Source organism: Lithobates pipiens, unplaced genomic scaffold (genome assembly GCF_037356315.1).
Source record: "Lithobates pipiens isolate NorthernLeopardFrog02 unplaced genomic scaffold, aLitPip1_a1.2 Scaffold_8, whole genome shotgun sequence".
Lineage (NCBI taxonomy): Eukaryota > Metazoa > Chordata > Amphibia > Anura > Ranidae > Lithobates > Lithobates pipiens.
This window is the reverse complement of record NW_027507903.1, coordinates 605972865-605996310: the sequence shown is the minus strand read 5'-3', so window position 1 is coordinate 605996310 and position 23446 is coordinate 605972865. Positions and strand designations below refer to the sequence as shown.

The 23446-nt window shown below is 43.9% G+C and overlaps 2 protein-coding genes across 2 annotated transcripts in view; one reads left to right on the top strand and one right to left on the bottom strand.

Annotated features, from left to right (window-relative positions):
- The window catches only part of AP4M1 (adaptor related protein complex 4 subunit mu 1), a 77143-nt gene extending 65260 nt beyond the window's left edge, over positions 1–11883 (top strand). The window contains exons 15-16 of the mRNA XM_077470586.1: positions 3021–3138; positions 11190–11883. Coding sequence (XP_077326712.1) covers positions 3021–3138; positions 11190–11387 — 316 coding nt within the window. The 3' untranslated portion in view covers positions 11388–11883. The remainder of the gene's footprint in view (positions 1–3020; positions 3139–11189) is intronic.
- Positions 11884–17734: 5851 nt separating this feature from the next.
- Positions 17735–23446, bottom strand: part of STAG3 (STAG3 cohesin complex component) — a 171059-nt gene continuing 165347 nt past the window's right edge. Inside the window, exon 33 of the mRNA XM_077470584.1 lies at positions 17735–18086. Coding sequence (XP_077326710.1) covers positions 18039–18086 — 48 coding nt within the window. The 3' untranslated portion in view covers positions 17735–18038. The remainder of the gene's footprint in view (positions 18087–23446) is intronic.

Below are 23446 nucleotides of genomic sequence, written 5' to 3'. Positions count from 1 at the left end.
TAATCCCATCCTGCCCAGCCCCGAAGTCTCTCTTAATAGGATCTTTCCACCAGGGGTGGGATCAGGGTCAACTGATCATGTGACCAGTGGTGTGATTGGCTGTCACAGTGGTCACATGATAGGGAGCAAGTTCTACCGGTGTAGTGTCATATTTTGCTCCCCATCATAGAATGCTCCGGAAGTGACGTTGCGGCCAGAAATTTAGCACTGCGCATGCGCGATGCATTCCAAACACTTGCGCCATGCGTTCCAAATGATTTGCGACAATGCAGACCAGTGAAACCATCAGATAATGTCAGAGAAGTGAGGGGAGGTAATCCCCTCCCCGAGCCACAGTTACCTGCTCTCTCTCCGCTGCTCTCTGCTCTGTCTAAAGTTAATGTCACGAGTACCTCCCCTCACTCCCGTGACATTATCTGACGGTTTCACTGAACTACATTGTCGGAAATCCTCTGGAACGCATGGCGCAAGTGTTTGGAACGCATCGCGCATGCGCAGTGCTAAATTTCTGGCCGCAACGTCACTTCCGGAGCATTCTACGATGGGGAGCAAAATATGACACTACACCGGTGTCCTGACAAAATGTGCAGCTCGGCAGAAAAGCAAACCACGTCACTTCTGGTTTATGAAAATCATGAGTAATTGTAGATTTTGACAAATTCGTGTTTGGAGACAACAGCGCCAAACTAATGCAGTCAGGCAAAGAAACATTTCAGTGTTTTTGTAGCACAGCGATGAACGGGGACAAAGTTGTCCCCGCCTCGGTGGCGGCCATTTTGTTGGGCAGTGTTGTAGTGGAGTACATAGTTGGTAAGGTTGAATAAAGACACCAGTCCATCCTGAGTGAGTGAGTGTGCGTGTCTACAATTGTCCCTATCCCTGTACATTGTGTGTCATTAAGATGCTTATCTATTATTAAGAAGAAAAAAAAAAACTGCATTTTTGCTTGCACATGATCAGATGATGGAAGTCAGCAGAGCTTCCCCTCATCTACCAAGCTCTGGAGCAACTGCACTTTAGAAAGTGCACAGTCCATTTGCCTTTAGTAAAACAATCTCAAAGCTCTGGACTTATAAAGTGGCTGCAGATCAGCAGTACTAAGATAAAATAAAGGATGAAAGAAAGGTGGAAGCAGTATTTTATTAAAAAAACATATAACTCATACACAGTGCTTTAGCAAGATGTCATCCAGTTAAAGCTGAACTCTGGCCTCCAATTTGGTCCTGCACAGTTGTACAGGTGCCTTTCCTGTACTGAAATTATTTACTCTAATTTTACTGCACACTCTGAGCTTCTCACAATGTGCATTAAAAGCTGCAGCAGGTCAGCTAGAGCCCACCTCATTTCCAGACTGGAGGACATCCAGCATCATCTAGCCTTTTCCTCCCCAGCTCAACTGTCTCTGGCTTGTCCCTTTCATTCATTCATTCGATTTTAGCCATTTTAATCACGGAGGCCCAGAATTGCATATGGGAGCTACATAGGGTGGTATGCATGCAAAAAAAGCCTGCCTAGGAATGCCTGCTCCTCCAGACTGACATCCATCCATCAAGGCATTTTGATATTTGCATAACTCCTTCCACTGCTTGTATCAGGACTGAGGACTCTCAGGGTGCTGCGATGTTTTCAATAAGCTATGTACAGCTTGAGAGGGGGATATGATTTCAATATACAAATACCGTACTGGTGACCCCACAATAGGGAGAAAACTTTTTTGCGAAAGGGAATTTGAAAAGACACGGATGGGGCCATTCACTAAAATGAGAAGAAAAGCAGTTTAACCTTAAACTGCGTAGAGGGTTCTTTACTGTAAGAGCGGCAAGGATGTGGAATTCCCTTCCACAGGCGGTGGTCTCAGGGGGGAGCATCGATAGTTTCAAGAAACTATTAGATAAGCTCTTGAACGACCACAACATACAGGGATATACAATGTAATACTGACATATAATCACACACATAGGTTGGACTTGATGGACTTTTTGTCTTTTTTCAACCTCACCTACTATGTAACTATGTAACATGGTAAAAGGCTGCTGTGAATTGCCCTTTACCCCGATATTTGATCAGCTGTGTCCTTATGACACAACGATCGCAGAACGCACTGTGGCGGGCACAATCACGTGAGGACATCAGATAATGCACCCCCAGAACTGGCAGGCTGCTCTGTAGCCATCATTCGCGCTATCTTGGGGCAGAAAATAAAAGATCCCTCTGATATCTCCTTCACGTATTCTGTTGCTATAATTTCCTGAAACATTTAAGTTGCATTAATGCCAACAGTTCATATTCCTGATATGTGCCTGCTGTACCATGTCCTTATATGAAAAAATAAGCTCTTCTCTTTGTATTGCTCCTTTTGTGTAAAATCCCTGATGTTCCTGCCAGTCCCCAAGCTTTCCTCTTAAAAACTGACCACACTAGGATTGAGAGCACAAAATGGTCAGTTCTCTATTATTATTATACGCGATTTATATAGCGCCAACAGTTTACGCAGCGCTTTACAATGTATAGGGGGGGGGGGGGGCGACAACACAATTACAGTACAGTACAATACAAAAGGTACAGGAGGGCCCTGCTCGTAGAGCTTACATTCTAAAGGGAGGGGGTGGTGGTACAAAAGGTAATAGCTGCAGAGAATGATTTGATGAGGGGGTGGCTCTAGCTATAGTGGGAGCTTAGCCTGCTCTCCTCCAATGATCAGACTTGTCCTGACCCGCCCCCGCTGCACAGCCATTCACTGGGGAGAGCAGTGTGCTGCTGTTCCTCTCCACCCCCCACCCTCAATGTGCAGCTGAGCACAGAGGAAATGGGATCACTTATAAACAAAGGGAAACATTTTTTATTTATAATGTTTTTATTTTATTTCTTATACTAAATACACAAATGCTTTACATTTTTGGTTATTATTTGAAACTGAATGGGTTGTTTCACAAGGTGATCGTTTACAATCACTTGAATGAGACTAATTACTCACGGTATAAAACCAGCCTTTCATGCCCACTCCTCTCTTTGTGTTCCAGTGTTTCTCAGGAGCTCAGCAGTCCAGATCAGAGTGCAGAGTTGTCGTTAAGCACGCAGTCGCTGACATGGAATATTCCAAGGATCCGAGGAGGGAGCCAGCTTTCCGCTCTCTTCAAGGTAAAGGTTCAGCTCAGCTTTGACAGTTGTTGTTGCTGCTTCTTCATTCCATTCATGGGGGTGGTTTTAAGGATGTACAAACATGTCATCCTTCCTTAGCACAACTAAAACTGACAGTAAACATTGTGCCTGTAAAGAATGAAGTAAATACTTAGGCTCTGTTCACACTAGTGGGACTCCAAAGTCGTGTGAGTTTGAGTGCAAATTTGCTCTATCTAGCACTCAAGTTGCAGGAAAGTCACATCAAAGTACAGTGGAACCTTGTATTATGAGCATAATCCGTTCCAGGAGAATGCTTGTAATCCAAAGCACTCGCATATCAAAGCGAGTTTCCCCATAGAAGTCAATGGAAACAAAGATAATTAGTTCCGCATTGACTTCTATTGCATGCAATACCGCATTTGACCAGAGGTTGGGGGCGCTGGAGAGCCTCGGAAAATACTCGGGGACAGCTCGGCTGAACTCAGGGTCCTGAACTGAGTATTTCTGAGTGTCTCCAAGTATTTCAGAGTGATTCCGAGTATTTCCGAACGGCTCCAAACCGTTCCGAGTGTCACCAGCGTCCCCGCATCTCTGGGCAAATGCGGTACTGCACACCCCATTGGCTTGAATCCTGCTCGTTTTGCGAGACAACACTCGCAATCAGAGTCAGGATTAAAAAAAAAAAAAAAAAAGTTCCGCGTCTTTCCAAATGCTCGTTAACCACGTTACTTGTAAACCAAGGTTCCACTGTAGTTTATTTTTACTCTGTATTCCAAAAGCTGTTTTTTTTTTTTTAACATGTGACCATTAGCAGAGGGAGGACTAGAAGTTCCTCCTGCTTATGTTTCTCTGCAGGCAGGCTGGGAGAAAACTGGGTCATGTGACAGCTGTATATTGATTAGGGAAAAGGTACTTAAATGTTTTTTTTTTTTTGTTTTTGTTTTTTAATTCAAATAATTCATCCACATACAGTGTCTTGAAAAAGTATTCATACCCCTTGAAACTTTCCACATTTTGTCATGTTACAACCAAAAACGTAAATATATTTTATTGGGATTTTATGTGATAGACCAACACAAAGTGGCATATAAGTGTGAAGTGGAAGGAAAATGATAAATGGTTTTCAATTTTTTTTTACAAATATGTGAAAAGTGTGGGGTACATTTCTATAGCGCCGCCCTGAGTCAATACTTTGTAGAACCGCTATTCACTGCAATTACAGCTGCAAGTCTTTTTGGGTAAGTCTCTTACCAGCTTTGCACATCTACCGGTACGCCATGCGGTCGGACTATCCGACACTTTAGGGCGCTGCTTTGTGGCCTGCTGGGCGGCTGTTATTATGCATTTGGGCACCCGCCCTTCTTTGCCTCAGTCCACTACTAGATCTCCCCACCACCCTCAGCAGGACAGCAAGGGGCTAGGGCATTGCCATGTTACTGCTGCTGCTCATGGTGTGGTTCCGGCCCGCGACTACAGCGGTGGGCAGATTCTGTCCTCCTATGGGAAGACATGGGACTCAAATGGATCACGCCTTTCTGCATGCTCTAGCTTGCCCTGCACATGACTTAGGCCTGCTAATTGGTCAGGTGGTAGGTCATGTTTTCGGTGTCCCCCACATGGCCTCTTACAAACTGCAAAGGGGACTTCTTATGGCTTTCTTTCAACCATTACTTTCTTCTTGCCACTCTTCCATAAAGGCCAGATTTGTGGAGAGCACAACTAATAGTTGTCCTGTGGGCAGATTCTCCCACCTGATCTGTGGATCTCTGCAGATCCTCCAGAGTTACCATGGGGCTTCTTGAATGCTTCTCTGATTAATGCTCTCCTTGCCCAGCCTGACAGTTTAGGTGGACGGCCATGTCTTAATAGGTTTGCAGTTGTGCCATATTCTTTCCATTGTCAGATGATGGATTACACAATTCTCTGTGAGATATTCAATGCATGGGTTTTTTTTTTTTTTATAACCTAACTCTGCTTTAAACTTCTCCATAACTTTATCCCTGACCTGTTTGGTGTTTTCTTTGGTCTTCATGATGCTGTTTGTTCACTAAGGTTGTCTAACAAACCTCTGAGGGCTTCACAGAACAGCTGTATTTATACTGAGATTAAATTACACACAGGTGGACTCTATTTACTAATTGTGTGACTTCTTAAGACAATTGGTTCCACTAAATTTTAGTTATGGTTATCAAAGTAAAGGGGGCTGAATACAAATGCACGCCACACTTTTCACATATTTATTAAGACATTTTGAAAACTATTTCTCTTTATTGCACATCACGGGACACAGAGCAGCTATAGTAATTACTATCTGGTTATACGTCACCCATAGGTGAATGGACACTGGCACACCCAAAAGACGGAAAGTCCCCCCTCTATATAACCCCTCCTACACAGAAAGTACCTCAGTTTTTTCACCAGTGTCTGTAAGGTGGTGGTCACTGATGTGCTCTTGGAGCATACTTGGAGGTCTAGACAGTTCTATTAAGAATCATGGACTTCAATCGGATCCATTTTGAAAAAGCTGTCAGCCAAAATGGATGGTACCTGAGCCTCATTAGAAGGAGAGAATATTCCTCGGTTTTACTGTAATGCAGCCTTACAATGCTGGACCCTGTGTAATGGAACCCTGTGCAGTGTTTGTTCTGTCCAAGGCGCTTTCCTGTGGGGTGCTATACAGGTCCAGGAGAGTGGACCCCAGATTAAGGGGTGGCCCAGTCTCTGAAGACAAAGCTCGCCGTGATGGGTGAAGATTGGACTCTTGTTATGTTCAGAGTCCTGCAGCAGGAATGGTAAGTCTGCATTGTTTGCAGTTTATCTTTTTTTTTTTTTTTAAATGAGAGTTCTGACTGTCTGTTCTTCCGTTGGCCACTGGGAGCAGTGTGCCATTTGTTCATGCTATGTACTCTTACTCATGTGGGCTGCCGTTTCCCCTCCAGCCACTGTGGTGCAAGCTCGCTCAGTATGGCCTATTTTTATATAGTCAGGAAGGGCGGCCATGTCATGTGGCAACAGGTCGAGTAGGCCTCTGGAGACATAGCAGCAGCCCATGGATACTAACAAAGTGTGAGTACTTACTATGGGAGTTGTGTGACAGACAAGTCATGATTATATGCTGCATATTTACTGCTTATCCGGGGGGACTGCACAACTGTAAGTTGAGACACCCCTGGAAGGTTAGCAGTTCACATTAAAGTTTTGTTGACTGCTCAGTAGACAGGTGCCGCGTAGTATACATGCTTCAAAACGTGTTGCTTAAATGCATGTTTAAATATACACATTTGGAAAAAAATCAGCATGGGTGCATTTTAAGGAGTTGTATCTCCAGTATAGTGCATATGCGAGAATAGAAGAAATGGCCACACACCACTGTAGATAAAAACCCTTTTTTTTTGACATCCCAAAACTACAAGACAGGGAGGTGTAATGACTTAAGCGCACGTGGAGTGTGTGAAACGCGTCTACCCAGCATTCTGATTCTTCTGGTTTTGGGATGTCCAAATATAAAGGATTTTGATCTACAGTGGTGTGCGGCCATTTCTTCTATTCTCATTGTGTGCGGAGGCGAGCACCTACTGGATCATTAGGCTTCCTGGTCTCACATGGAACGGCGGGTTTTCCCGTTTCATTATAGTGCATATGTGCTTGGCTAAATCCTGCAGGTCTAGTATAGGGCCAACTGCAGTTAAGCAGGTTGCTTGCAAATTAGCTGAAACGCACGGTTGCTGAAATGCACAGTTGCTGAAGATGCATGTTTTTACATATTGCATAAAGATACATGGTTGCATAAAGTTGCATGTTTGGACATGTTTGTATAAATAGACATGAGGAGAGAATACTGTTCAATAGCTTGGAATTTTTGGCCAGTATACCTTGCTCTGGATTATAGGACAAATCTGTTGTAGGTTCAATCTGGAAAGGCCTCTGCATGCATATACAGTGCCTTGCGAAAGTATTCGGCCCCCTTGAACTTTTCAACCTTTTGCCACATTTCAGGCTTCAAGCATAAATTTTAATTTTTTGTGAAGAATCACCAACAAGTGGGACACAATTGTGAAGTGGAACGAAATCTATTGGATATTTTAAACTTTTTTAGCAAATAAAAAACTGAAAAGTGGTGCGTGCAAAATTATTCGGCCCCTTTACTTTCAGTGCAGCAAACTCACTCCAGAAGTTCAGCGAGGATCTCTGAATGATCCAATGTTGTCCTAAATGACTGATGGTGATAAATAGAATCCACCTGTGTGTAATCAAGTCTCTGTATAAATGCACCTGCGCTGTGATAGACTCAGGATTCTATTGAAAGCGCAGAGAGCATCATGAAGACCAAGGAACACACCAGGCAGGTCCGTAATACTTTTGTGGAGAAGTTTAAAGCCGGATTTGGATACAAAAAGATTTCCCAAGCTTTAAACATCCCAAGGAGCACTGTGCAAGCTATCATTTTGAAATGGAAGGAGTATCAGACCACTGAAAATCTACCAAGACCTGGCCGTCCCTCTAAACTTTCAGCTCAGATAAGGAGAAGACTGATCAGAGATGCAGCCAAGAGGCCCATGATCACTCTGGATGAACTGCAGAGAACTACAGCTGAGGTGGGAGAGTCTGTCCATAGGACAACAATCAGTCGTACACTGCACAAATCTGGCCTTTATGGAAGAGTGGCAAAAAGAAAGCCATTTCTCAAAGATATCCATAAAAAGTCTCGTCTAAAGTTTGCCACAAGCCACCTGGGAGACACACCAAACATGTGCAAGAAGGTGCTCTGGTCAGATGAAACCAAAATCAAACTTTTTGCCCACAATGCAAAACGATATGTTTGGCGTAAAAGCAACACAGCTCATCACCCTCAACACACCATCCCCACTGTCAAACAGGGTGGTGGCAGCATCATGGTTTGGGCCTGCTTTTCTTCAGCAGGGACAGGGAAGATGGTTAAAATTGAGGGGAAGATGGATGCAGCCAAATATAGGACCATTCTGGATGAAAACCTGTTGGAGTCTGCAAAAGATCTGAAACTGGGACGGAGATTTATCTTCCAACAAGACAATGATCCCAAACATACAGCAAAATCTACAAAGGAATGGTTCACAAATAAACGTATCCAGGTGTTAGAATGGCCAAGTCAAAGTCCAGACCTGAATCCAATCGAGAATCTGTGGAAAGAGCTGAAAACTGCTGTTCACAAACGCTCTCCATCCAACCTCACTGAGCTCGAGCTGTTTTGCAAGGAAGAATGGGCAAGAATTTCAGTCTCTCGATGTGCAAAACTGATAGAGACATACCACAAGCGACTTGCAGCTGTAATCGCAGCAAAAGGTGGCTCTACAAAGTATTAACGTAAGGGGGCCGAATAATTTTGCACGCCCCACTTTTCATTTATTTTATTTGTTAAAAAAGTTTCAAAAATCCAATAGATTTCGTTCCACTTCACAATTGTGTCCCACTTGTTGGTGATTCTTCACAAAAAATAAAAATTGTATATCTTTATGTTTGAAGCCTGAAATGTGGCAAAAGGTTGAAAAGTTCAAGAGGGCCGAATACTTTCGCAAGGCACTGTGTGTATGTGTGTGTGTATATATATATATCTCTATCAACCACCAGGGCAGCACCAGAGGTCATGCGACTCAGGGAGGTGTACCACATTCTGTTTGGGACAGTACAAGTGCTGTCTCTATTGCCAATACATATTCCAGGTACAGGATAGTGGCAAGGGGAACTCTGCAGGGGAATCCACTAGATTACAAGTTCTACAACAGTTCGGGACAAGTGTGTCCGGGGCAAGAGTCCCACTGCCAATAAGGGGTACATGTACTGGTAACACCTTAAGGTCTGGTTCTCCCATATTTGAAGTTTTCTTTTGCAAAGAATCCATAAGGTGGTAACACTGATATTAGTGTTGGCCAGATTAGCCCAGGGGGGCTTGGTACACAGGCATAGCGAGCCTTGCAGGGGTCGCTCCTTTAGACACTGCCAGTCCAGCGGGACCTGATGGTCTTGAGTCCTGTATCTCAGCACTGTTGAGCCCCTGGAAGCCAGCTTCGGGGAACTTCAATTACAGGACTTGAAAATATTTTTTTTGCCTGGGGTGAAGCCAGAAAGTGACACTCATAGAAATATGTGGGTGGGAGATTTTCTTTTTCTTTTTCCAAATCGGTAGAGGAAAGGAGTTTCTCCTTAAGTAGCGTTAAGGGTCAGAGTTCGTCCCTATCCATTTTTTTTCCAGGGGCCGTTGTTTCCCACTTCTTGTTTCGTACCTCATACAGCATATAACTTGGGCAGTCCTACCTGTCAGGCCATTCTTGTGTCCTTAGGACTTGAATTGATCTTGACCACTTTTTGAGCCAATCAAGGGATTCTGTTGGTCCTTTTATCTCAGAAGGTGTCTTCTGTGGTTGCTATGACTTCACGAAGGGGAGTGTCAGAGTTGGCGGTTCTTTCATGCCAGGAGCCATTCTTAGTCTCGCATCATAAGATGATGTTGCATCCTCATCCATTTTTATTGCTTAAAGTGGTTTCTAGTTTTTCACTTGAATCAGGACAGTGTCTTGCCTTTTTATTCTCCTCCTAATCCACAGTCGGCAGGAGAAAGATCGCTACCTACTCTAGAGGTAGTTCAGACGCTCAGGGTCTACTTGAGTTGTCGGCACAAGTCAGGAATCCTGGTATGTGCTGCCAGAAGAGCCCAGGAAGGGCAGGCGGCATCCAGGTCGAATACTTGGCAGTGAATCTGCCAGTTTATCAATGATGCCTATGGTTTAAATGACAACATTTTTTATTTTTTTTTCTGGTGAGAGATTCTCTACCAGACGTGGGAGTATCTTGGGCCATCCATCATCGGGTGTCAGTGGCCCAGGTGTACAAGACCACTATTTGGTCTTTTGTTTATACATCTACCGGGTTTTTAACAGGTCGATGTCAATCATGTCGATTAGAAGATACTGCCTTTGGCCTCAGCCAAATAGCAGGAGTAGGTCCTTCTTTGGTGGCAGTTTCTATGATGGTGTCTCCCTCCCCTCAGGGGCCTTGCTTTGGGATATCCCAGATAGTAATTACTATAGCTGCTCTGTGTCCCGTGATGTACGATAAAGAAAATAGGATTTTTCCTACAGCTTACCTGTAAAATCCTTTTCTTGAAGTACATAACGGGACACACAATCCCCTCCCCTCTTTTGGGAATTGCTTACTACAAAACTGAAGTACTTCCTGGGGGGGTTATATAGAGGGGGGACTTCCTGTCTTTTGGGTGTGCCAGTGTCCATTCACCTATAGGTGGCGTATAACCAGATAGTTATTACTATAGCTGCTGTGTGTCCTGTGATGTATTCCAAGAAAAAGATTTTACAGGTAAGCTGTAGGAAAAATCCTTTTATCATTTTCCTTCCACTTCACAATTATGCGCCACTTTGTGTTGGTCTATTACATAAAATACTTTTATGTTTTTGGTTGTAATATTGCGAAAATGTGGAAAATTTTAAGGGGTATGAACTTTTTCAAGCCACTGTACAGAAATAGAAGAGACAATGTAAATATAACATTGTGAGTTTAGTATCCCTTTAATCTTCCACTTTGTTTTATACATTTATTAAGATACGTTTTTCAGTATACAAAATTCTAGCTTCAATTTTTTTTTTTTTTTTCCTCTATTGGCTTCACTCCAGCACAAACACAGAATGATATAGGATGCACTGCACTGCATATTGAATACGTTTATTGAGTGGGCAAAGCTGTAAGACCTCCAAGCTCTTGTCTTTGATGTTTTGGATGAGATCCAACAAAGAGAGGACCTTGGAAGGCTAAAAGCAGCTTGCCAGCTCCAATTATTTGCCAAGTGGTACAGCAGTGCGCGGTCTATATTGTACTTTGTGTTGGAATTGCTTGAATGAATGAATGAATGAATGAAATACTTGTATAGCGCACAATGCGAACTGAATCGCCTCTAGGCGCTTGGAGTGTGCTGGCAAAGACTGGCGCATGAAGAAGTTGGTGCCAAATATTACAGCAGGGCATAGAGCAGTGCTGAAACTGAGGCTTCATTCCAGCTTTGTATGTCTGTCCCCCTCCTACAGGTGGATGTTTCTGGATGCGTCTCCCTGCCTTCGGTTCTGGACCTGCCTCCCGTGAATCTCTCCTTTCAGGTACCATCCCACACCAGTTCTGGCCTTCAGATCCGTTTCCTCAGGCTCAGAAATGAACGTCCGACCGCCATCCACACTTGGGTTCGTTACCTGACCCAAAGTGACTCGTACAGTGTCCGGCTCGGGTAGACGTCCACTGCAGGACATCACATCGGATTTCTCACTCAGTGGCGGGAATCTGGTGAGTGTTGACGGGCATAAACAGTACCCCGTGTTTAGTCGTGGGACCATACATGGCCTTTTTTTTTTGCGGTCATCAACAAAAGTCACATCTTCTCAAAGGGACTGACCTGAATAAGGTGGTGATTGCAGTAAAGACTTGAATGGCTTCATTCATCATCTTGGTCTAAATACAGAGTCTGATCAGTCTGCGATGGCCCGGATGCTACTTCTAAGAAATGAAGAAAAGCAGCTAAACACCCTGTAATGTCTCAGCAGGGATGCAGGGTGGGAAGAGAGGTTCCTACAAAGAATCTATCCAAGTTAGTGAAGAGGTTTCCTTATGTTAAAATCCTTTGCCACACTGCTTGCTGACCGCAAGCAGGGATCTGGACTCCATGGTATGTTTGCAATGGAAATGTGTGTCAGAATTTTTAATAATAAAGGGGTAAGAGGAATGCTGAAATCATTTGGCAATTGTGTATTTTTTTAAAACTTCTATGTTGGAGTGTTTCTCTTAGCAAGACACAAACCCGTGAATGATCTCTGAGAGCCTTCTGCTCCAGAAAGTGTAGACACAATGGGCACCTAAGGTAAAAGAACATTCACTAAAACTGGTGCACACAAAATGAGGAGCAACTCTGCATAGCAACCAATCAGCTTCTAACTTCAGATTCTTCAATTAAAGCGGGAGTCCGCCGGGAGTTCCGCCGTTTATTTTTTATTTTTTTTAAAAGCCAGCAACAAGCCAGCAACTACAAATGCAGCAGCTGCTGACTTTTAAAATAAGGACACTTACCCGCCCAGCGCGCCCGCGATGTCGGCACCTGAAGCCGATCTCTCGATCGTCTCTCGGGTGCTGCCGCCGCCATCTTGGGTATGGGAATCAGGAAGTGGAGCCTTTCGGCTTCATTTCCCGGTTCCCTACTGCGCATGCGCGAGTCGCGCTGCGCAATAAGGATGGACCCGCTGCCTCTGGGATCTGTGTGTTTCCCAGCAGGCAGCGGGGGACTTTCGGAAAGGGGCGTAGATCTACGCCCCTTTCCGCAGAGAGCTATCCCGGAAGTGGGTGCAGTTACCTGGATTATCCAGGTAACTGCACCCCCCTCCCCCCTCCCCCCTGAAAGGTGCCAATTGTGGCGCCGGAGGGGGGGAGGATTCCAATGAGCGGAAGGTCCACTTTAGGGTGGACCTCCGCTTTAAGCTTTGACAATAAAACCTGGAAGCCGATTGGTTTCTATGCAGAGCTGCACCAGATTCTGTGTGTTCCAGTTGTCATAAATCTCACCTTTAGTATCTGTGCTGACAGATAACTTGTAAGCCATCACCGCTGACCATCTTCTTAATAATGTCAGCTGCTTGACTGTCCTTCTGACGCTCTGCCTTTTATACAATGAGCCACTGACCAAGAACAAATGATGCAGCAAGTGACAGCAAACTTGTTCAGGAACCATGAAAGAATGGATGCCAGGGGATTCAAATGCCAAGCAACTAGAATTTTCACATTGAGAGGTCAGCAGTGAAGGCTTAAAAAGGAGAAGTTCACTTTTCAGCAAAAAATAATAAATGCACTTTTTCTGCAGGTAAAAAATGTGCCTTTATTTTATTTTTTTGGAGCCTGTAAAGCATTGCACCAGGGATCAGAAGATCGGTGATGCCATGTATGTCTCCTGCAGATCTGCCAGTGTATCTGTGTGCCCCTACATCCCATAAGAGCAAACAGATACAATCTGGCAGGAAAAGAATATATAATAAACTACCACAGTGCTCCACAGGGCCGTGCTAGTTCATTGAAAACTACAAGCTAAAAGCCACAAAGGCTGCTGGACCTTGTCATTTTCCATTTACAGGTCACTGTGAATGAGTGACAGCTAGCAGGGGGGGTGTTGAATGTCCCTGCTGCCAGATCGGGGGGGCCGGGCTGTTTGTTACATGTTGCACCCTGAACATGGGTGTAACATGTAACGAAAGGTGAACCTATCCTTTAAGGCCCCGTTCACACCAAGAGCGATTTTCTGTTTGTAGCTCTAACATGCTCAACAAAGTCCCATTAATTTCAATGGGCCCTGTTCACACCTGAGCATTCTGTCGCATTTAGAAAAATGCCTGTCGCTCAAAAAAGTACATAAACCTTTTAGGGCGACTGGAGGTGGATTGGCCCTATAGATTTTAATGGGGATTCCTGAAAAATGTTCAACATGAGCATTTTTTTTTTTTGCATGTTTTCTGGCAAACAGCAGCTCTCCACCCCCAAGTGCTTTCTATTGGCTAAAATAAAAACACCTGAAGCTTGAATACATATGTAAAAATGCTTGTAATGAGCTTCTAAAATGCTCGTAATACGCTTGAAAAATTGTCAAATAAAAAAATGCCTGAATATCGCTCTGCTCAGTTGTGAACTGGGCCTAAGGCTCAGCTCACATATGTGAATCAGATTCGTTTTGATCCGCAGCTGACTCGCATAACATGTGAGCTTGACTGGCTTTCAATGGAGCTGTCAGTTTATGAAAAGAGTCCTGTGCAATTTTAGGTCAAGTTCAGGTGCGAATTAACCACTTCAGCCCCGGAAGAATTTACCCCCTTCCTGACCAGAGCACTTTTTGTGATTCGGCACTGCGTCGCTTTAACTGACAATTGCGCGGTCGTGCGACGTGGCTCACAAACAAAATGGACATCCTTTTTTTCCCACAAATAGAGCTTTCTTTTGATGGTATTTGATCACCTCTGCATTTTTTTTTATTTTTTTGCGCTATAAACAAAAATATAGCAACAATTTTGAAGAAAACGCATTATTTTTAACTTTTTTGCTATAATAAATACTGTATCCCCAAAAAATATATAAAAATTTTTTTTTTCCCTCAGTTTAAGCCGAATAGTATTCTTCTACATATTTTTGTTGATAGGTTTTTTTGTTTTGTTTTTTACTAGTAATGGCGGCGATCAGCGATTTTTTTTTATCATGACTGTGACATTATGGCGGACACATCGGACATCTTTGACACATTTTTGAGACTATTATCAATTACACAGAAATCAGTGCTATACATGCACTCAGGGCCGTCTTTAATATTGATTGGACCCTGGGCAAAACTTTTCTTGGGGCCCCCTCGATGCAGTTTCGCTCTCCACCTGCTCTGAGACATACAATAAATAGCAGCTAGACTTAAAATCAGTTTACTGAATCAGATGGGGCGGCTATTGCAATTGTTTGCCAGAGGTTACAGTGTATCATTACCGCTCCCTGACTGGTTGCTAGAGGTTACAGCACACATTACGGCTCACTGATTAGTTGCTAGAGGTTACAGAACATGATTTTTGCTTGTTGATTGGTTGCTAGAGTTTACTGTGGATATGATTTCAGCGGGGCATGATATATATATCAATGCCGCCGGCCGCCGCTATTTACATATCAATGCCAGTGATGTACATGTAAACGCAGGGTCTGCAGGTGAGTCATCCTTACACAACAATAGAGCAGAGCTGGGTAGCATTAGTAGCAGCACTTCACACTGAGATATTGGGACAGAGCACATGACTAAAACCTCAAGGGATGAGGGAATTTAAACCAGGATAGTTGGCAAGTATAAGGCAGCTGCTTTGGGCCCCACAACAATGACAGGGTCCAGGGCAGCTGCCCCTTTTGCCCTGCCTTAAAAACGGCCCTGCATGCACTGATTCCTGTGTAAATGACACTGGCAGTGAAGGGGTTAACCACTAGGGGGCAGTGTAAGGTTTAAGTGTGTCCCGGGAAGTGTTTCTAACTGTGGGGGGGGGGCGTGGCTGCGTGTGACACATCACTGATCTCTGCTCGAACAATTTTGACACATTTTTACAGCGATCAATGCTAAAAAATTGGATTGGTTACTGTAAAAATGTCACTGGCAGTGAAGTGGTTAACCGCCAGGTGGCGCTGTAGGGGTTAAGTGTGTCCTAGGGATTCTAACTGTGGGGGGGAGGGGCTGTGTGTGGCACATCACTGATCACCGCTCCCGATCACGGAGAGCTGTGATCAGTGACAGTGTCACTAGGCAAAACAGGGAGATGTTGTTTACATTAGCATCTCCCCGTGTGACGATCGCGGGTATGCCCGCGGACATAGAGTCCGCTGGATCCGTAATCACGGTCACCTTGCTCCCGGCGGGCACCTCTTAAGGACCAACGTACAGGTACATTAATCTGCCTGTACGTGCCCTTCTGCCGCAGTATATCTACGTGAGGCAGTCGGGAAGCGGTTAAAGTCCATGGACGCCCTCCCAGAACAACAGAGCTGCGTTGTAGCCATCTTTCAGCTATGGTGTGGTAATGAAGTGTTTAAATGAGAACTAAATCCATCGATTTAACAGTTTCCAAACAGTTACATGCAAGGCATGAAATGATAACGGTCACTGTTGCTTGTGCTCTCAACTGAACTGAGAAGACATCAAGAGGCTGGTGTCATAAATGGTCACATGTGCAGCACCATGGCAGATTAAACAGCCCCAGGAGGACGTAAGTTCGTTTGTTTTCTCCCCCCCCCCCTTTTCACTCGTGGCCGGATGGCCCGAGTGTTTGTTTTCGTTACAGGTTCATTGGCTAGAGAGCTTCCGAGCGCAGCCCCTTACCGGAGAGCTTTACTGGAGGAGACGCTGAAATCCGGCAGGGATTGGTTCGTTAGCCTGTCCATCTTCCCTGCACCGCCTCTGACCGAGCGTGCTGGATCGGTTGTTTCCGGAAATCATCGGCTGAATTCGTGACTACTCGTGTCTTGGGAACTCAAGGATGCTCTGCTGGTTTGAACTTAGAGGATACCGGTGGAACGTGTGCCCGTGGATGATTTGCCTATCCCCACAGAGGGTTATTTCTGCTCAGGCTATCGACACTGCTTACCTGGGAGTCCACCAGTTTCGGTAAGGACCCATACTTACTTGTGTTGTTTGCAAGCCTTAACGGTTTAAGATTCGGGAGTATCATCACCACTTAATCAAAAGAAAAGGATTGAACACTTTTTTTTTTACGGCTAATATATGACTTTTGTATCTTCTTTTGAATATTCACATACACAGGACTTTTACTTTGTTTCACTTGAGTATTTGATATGGTACATGGACTCTTCATATGATTCATGTGTATTCAATCTACGATATAATTCATTTAATTATTCTAATTGGGATTTGTTTTCAGAACTTCTATATTTAGCGCAACAATATATAATATTTAGATTAAACAGAGGCTTTAGTTTAATTCGGCTTTAAAGTGGTTATTAAGCCACTCTAACCTGTATACACCACCAGCACTGCCTCCTATTGTAGTACCCCCCTCTGTGTGCGATTTATAAAAATGAATGCTGCAAATACCTCATTTCACAACCGAGATTGTGATGACATGACTGGCCAGCTTCCTCCTTTATCTATATTGAGTGTGCGTTCTCCCTGTTTTACATTGCTCTACATCAGGGGTCTCCAAACTTTCTAAAGCAGGGGTCTCAAACCGGCGGCCCTCCAGCTGTTGCAAAACTACAAGTCCCAGGAGGCATTGCAAGTCTGACAGCTACAAGCATGACTCCCCCAGGCAGAGGCATGATGGGACTTGTAGTTCCGCAACAGCTGTAGGGCCACCAGTTTGAGACCCCTCTTCTAAAGAAAGGGCCAGTTTACTGTCCTTCAGACTTTAGGGGGGCCGGGCTGTGCCTAGTGGGAGTAATCAATGCCGGATCTGCAGCTGTTGGGAGGAATAGTGCCCAGTTTTTGTTGTCAGTGGAAGGACTTATGCCTTAAAGTGGTTGTAAACCCTTACAGACCACTTTGACGTACATGTAAGCCTAGATTAAGGCTTACCTGTAGGTCCAAGAAATATCTCCTAAACCTACACGGTTTAGGAGATATATGCAAAAAGACAGGCACCACCGTCTACGGCGCATGTGCCGTAGATAGCGGCGCGCAGGCGCACTGAGCGTGCCTTTAGTGGCAGCTCCCGTGCGCGGGATTGACGTCATTGCGGCTCCGGCCAATCACAGCGCCAGAGCCACGATACCCGGAAAGAAGATGGACGCTCCGTGGAAGAAGGGACAGTGGTGGCATCGCTGGCTCCTGTGTCAGGTAAGTGACACATAATGGGCTACTACGGTATGCGGTGCATAGTAGCCCATTATGCGTTACCTTTGCAGGGAAACAAAGAGGAAGTAAAACCCGTCAGGGTCTACTTCCTCTTTAAGGGCCGGATAAAGGCAAGCAAAGGGCCGCAGTTTGGAGACCACTGATCTAGATGTATGTTGCAAATATATGAGAAAATAAACGATACACACAAAGCCGACACTTAAAAACATATACCCATTCAACCAATGTTGCTCAAACGATTTTAATTATTTTCTTTTTCATTTTAAAGATTTTATCACTTAAACAAGTAGAAGCCAAGAACATTTTATGTTCAAACATAACAAAGCTTCATAGAAAGTGCCAAAAAAAAAAAAGAAAGAAAAAAGACTGCTGTATATGAACAGCACAGCAGCAGCTATCGGACATAACAGAAATGAGTATGAAACGTGTCACTGCGCTCTGTGTCTACCTTGGTGCAGGATGTCTGTCACAATGGATACGTGTCACCATACAGAAACATGGAAGCACAGGATCTAGCGAACGGTATCTGTCACTCTTCATTATCCAGGAGTGCGGAATCCAACAAGTCAGGAAGAAGCTGTAGGTATTACAAAGAAAGAGAGAATAATCTTGTGAAATAATATTTAGGGAAACAAGATTCTGTACAGCAGGGCCGGCCAAGCACATAGAGTGTGAACAGTGCTAAAGCTGTGTGATCTTAGTAAATATGGCTCTGTACATGGGGGGGGGGGGGAAACATACACAAAATATATACATTAACCGCTTTCGCCCCCTTCCTTCCCAGACCAATTTTCAGCTTTCGGCGCTCTCGCACTTTCAATAAGAATTGCGCGGTCGTACTACACTGTACCCAAATGAAATTTTTATCATTTTGTTCACACAAATAGAGCTTTCTTTTGGTGGTATTTATTCATGACTCCATTTTTTATTTTTTGTGATATAATAGAAAAAATTGCAGAAATTTGGAAAAAAAAAAAACAATATTTTCTTTATTCTATTTTAAAAGATATGCAATAAAATCTAATTTTGTCATAAATTTAAGCCAAAATGTATTCTGCTACATGTTTTTGGTAAACAAAATCCCGTTAAGTGTATAATAATTGGTTCGCGTGATCACAGACTTATGTACGCAAATGTTCATGTACAGATGTGCGCAGGTGATCACTGACATATGTGTGCAAATGATCATTGGGACATGTAATTTTACTGTTATATATGTGGGGGACGTGTTTTGGGGATCATTACTATGTGGGGACATGTTTTGGGGGCATGTGTGTTTACTTTGTGTGTTTTACTGTGGTGACACTAGACTGGTAAAAAGTAAAAAGCTGTAAAAAACAGCTCATGCTCACTGATCACCAGCCGGCTGCAGAGACTCGCTCTCCTCTCCTCAGCGACGACTTCCGTGTGAGGAGAGGAGAGCCGATCGTCTAGCACCCGGCTGTCTGTTTACATCGCATGACTACAGTGATTGGACACGGCCGTCATGTGATCAGGAGGGCCAATCACAGAGCCCTCCTGCCGATCTAAGATGCGCCGTGTCCTGTGTGACATGAGCGCATCAGGATCACGCCGCTGCACGGGAACGCTACTTCTGAACGTCCACTCAGAAGGAGAGAGCTCCCACCCGGCCGTACATATGCAGTGGCCGGGTGGGAAGTAGTTAAAGACCATTGTCTTAGAATTAGATCATAGCATAAAAGTAAAACTACACAATGTGGCAGAAAATATCGTCCTACGTGTTTATTCAAACAGAGTGGCATAATAATAACAAATCCAACTGAGCTAAAATCAAATAGACAGTCTATATAAGACATGAGATGCATCCGGATATGCCCGACATGTTTCGCAGCTAAAAACCACTTCCTCAGGGGCGGGTGCATCTAAATAAATATCTTTCCCCTGTTTTTTTTTTTAGAAAGTAGTATGCTCTTTACCATGAGTATTTACTTATAGTTGATTTTTGAACTTCACAGAAATGGAGCCCAAACAATTTACCGATTGGGTCTTTTCCAACACCCCATCCCCCTTGCACATCAAACAGTGTGGGACCATGTGTGTGTGTGTGTGTGTGTGTGCTTGACTCTCTGGTGGGTCCAATCTACCACAGTTCCCAGTATGGACAATATAGGCAGCCTCCAGGTTTGGGTCTCGCAGGTTTAAGGTTATTCATTTTCCCTGTCTACACTTTATTATATTGGCTTATAGAAGTGTTTTTTTTAGCCACGAAACATGTCGAGCATATCTAGATGCAACTTATGTATTATATAGATGGTCTAGTCGATTTTAGATCACCTGGATTTATTATTATTATACCACTCTGTTTGAAAGTCACATAAACATGGAGGACGATATTTTATGCCACATTGTGTAGTGCACTTTTACACTATGATCTAATTCTAGGACAATTGTCTTTAATGTATATATTTTGTGTATGTTTATCAATTGCTGTGCTCAATATGAGACAGTTTTTCACCGTCCAGATAATACATATATATTTTTATTTTTGACACATTTTCTGGCCACATTGAACATGCTTCATTTAAAGTCCCAATTTGCTGCTTATTTACATTTTATTAGGGATGGAGATTGCGTCTCATTTAAAGTCCTACATTTTCCCGTTCCCCTTCCCCCCCTTTTTTTCAACGATTTTTAAATCCACACACATGAGGTTCATGGAGGAATCAACCTCCACCCCCAGCCAGGACATCGTATTCTGACAGTGGCTCCCACCGCTGTCAAAATGCACTTATCAGTGGCTGCAACTGCTGATCAACAACATTTTTCCAGCATGTCCGTTGGACAGAAGTCGATCCAAAGAACAGGGAGGGCCTACACACAAATCAAAATTTGCGAGCTCTGTATCATGTGGTAATCTATGCTCACTGCAAATAAACCTTGCCCTTTTTTTATTTACCCAAAGTGAGTGGGTGCATCTGAGGCTTAACCACTTCAATACAGGGCATTTTCACCCCCTTCCTGCCCAGGCCAATTTTCAGTTTTCAGCGCTGTTACATTAAAAATTTCAATTGTGCGGTCATGCGACGCTGTACCCCAATTACATTTTTATAATTTTTTCCCCACAAATAAAGCTTTCTTTTGGTGGTATTTGATCACCTCTGCGGTTTTTATTTTTTGCGCTATAAACAAAAAAAAAAAAGAGCGATAAGTGTGAAAAAAAAAAACACAATATTTTTTACTTTTTGCTATAATAAATATCACAAATTTAAAAAAATAAAAAATATCCTCAGTTTAGGCCGATCTGTATTCTTCTACATATTTTCGGTAAAAAAAAAATAAAAAAAATCTCAATAAGCGTATATTTATTGGTTTGCGCAAAAGTTATAGCGCCTATAAAATAGGGGATCGTTTTATGCCATTTTTATTATTATTATTTTTTTACTAGTAATGGTGGCGATCTGCGATTTTTATCATGACTGCGATATTGCGGCGGACATATCGGACACCATTTTGGGATCATTGGCATTTATACAGCGATCCATGCTATAAATTCATTGATTACCCTATATACTCGAGTATAGGTCGATCCGAATATAAGCCAAGGCACCTAATTTACCACAAAAAAACTGGGAAAACGTATTGACTCGTGTATAAGCCGAGGGTGAGACATCCCTGTGTCCATCCCTGTGTCCATCGCTGTGTCCCGTCCATCGCTGTGTCCCGTCCATCGCTGTGTCCCGTCCATCGCTGTGTCCCGTCCATCCCTGCCTACCTGTGCCAATCTGCAGCCTCTGTGTGCCATGCCGCACCTCTCCTCCTCGTCTGACAGACGGCAGCCATTCCACTGTTCAAAAGCCGCGCCTCTCTGTCTGTGATAGGCGGAACACTCAATTTCCCAGCAGTCAGTGTTCCGCCTATCACGGACATCCTCTCATCCTCTTCCGTAGTATGAGAATGAGCGGATGTCCGTGATAGGCGGAACACTGACTGCTGGGAAATTGAGTGTTCCGCTTATCACAGACAGGGAGGCGCGGCTTTTGAATAGTGGAATGGCCGCCGTCTGTCTACCTGTTCTCCGTGACTCGAGTATAAGCCGAGGGGGGCACTTTCAGCCTAAAAAAAGGGGCCGAAAATCTCGGCTTATACTCGAGTATATACGGTACTTTATAAATGTCACTGGCAGGGAAGGGGTTAACTGTGTGTCCTAGGGAGTGATTGTAACTGTAGGAGAAGGGGACTCACGAGGGGAGGAGACCGATTGGTGTTCCTCTGTATTGGATCACATGATCGGCCTCCTATCTTCTGACAGGACGTGAATCTGTGTGTTTACACACACAGATCCACGGTCCTGCTCTGTTATCGGGCAATCGCGGGTGCCCAGCGGACATCGCGGCCGCCGGGCACACGCATCGGGTCCTGAGTGACGCAGCGGGGGGCGCGCGCCCCCCAAGACAGGCGGGAAGCCCAGGACGTCATATGATGCCCGCCCAGGATTGGAAATCCCATCTGCGGACGTCATATGACAATGGAGGGGTATTGGAGTGGTTAAAGGATAAGTTCACCTTTTTAAAAAATAAATAAATAAATGCACATCTTATTGCAGGTAAAAAAATTATGCATTTATTTTTTTAAATTTTTGTTGGGAGCCTTACACACAGAGCCTGCACCCACGATTGCAGGCTCTGTATGTAAGCTGCTTGGCCATACACTGTACAGCCAAGCAGTTACACATTAACAGGAAGCATCAATGAACTACCAGAACGCTCAACAGTGCTGTGCTAGTTCATTGAGAACTAGAAACCGACAGCCCCAAACGCTGCCGAATCATTAAAGCATTAAATCTGCCGAATCATTAAAGCAGAGTTCCACTCCAAACGTGGAACTTCCACTGTCTGCCTCCTCTGGTGCCACATTTGACAGGTCCCCCTTCCCCACTTCTGGAGACGGCCATTAGAGGATGAATCTGGTAAATATTATCAGACTCGGAGATCCCATTTTTTATTTAAAGGAATGAAAAACAGTTTTTCAGATTTTCAGACAGAACTATAATATATGATGTATGACCGACTCCCTTGTCATAGGCTGGTGGCTTGATAAAAGCTCCCTTCGACTTGCTGTCACTTATGCTGGACATACAAAAACAATTTCTTCCACCCCAAAAAAAAATTCATTTTAAGAACGTTTGTTCGATTTTCTAATTTCAAATCGACATTCGTTTTCGAGCACAGTGACTGGAACATTTGAAGGAGGAGAGTAGAAAACTTCTTGGTCAAAGGAATTTTCACAGACCGTGTATGTGGTTTTCGTTCAGAAATTAAAATGAAAACTGAATGCTAAAAGCAAGTGAAATTTTCAAGCGACATTCTTTCATTCAGCGAATTGATACGTGTATGACCAGCATAAAGGCTCGGTTCACACCTATGCAGTTTGCTTTTGATCCGTTTCTGCAGTGCTTTTTGCTGTGCGCTTTGCGTTTTTTGCATGTGCGATTTTGCTGCGATTTGCATTCTTTATCCTTTTTTTGGCCAATTTATTGTTGGGCAGATTAACCTCTTGCCTACAGGGCACTTGCACCCCCTTCCTACCCAGGCCATTTTTCAGCTTTCAGCGCTGTTGCACTTTGAATGGACAATTGTGCGGTCATACAACACTGTACCCAGATTACATTTTTATAATTTTCTTCACACAAATAGAGCTTTCTTTTGGTGGTATTTAATCACTGCTGGGTTTTTAATTTTTTTGTAAAAAAAAAAAAAAGATAAAAAAATTTTGTTTTTTACTTTGGTTCTGTCAGTAAATTTTGTAACCAAGTCATTTTTCTCCTTCACTGGTGGGCACTGATAGGCTGAACTGGTGGGCATTGATGAGGTGGCACTTATGGGCACTGATGAGGCTGCACTTATGGGCACTGATGAGGAGGCACTAATATGCCGCACTTATGGGCACTGATAGGTGGCACTGATGGGTGGCACAGAT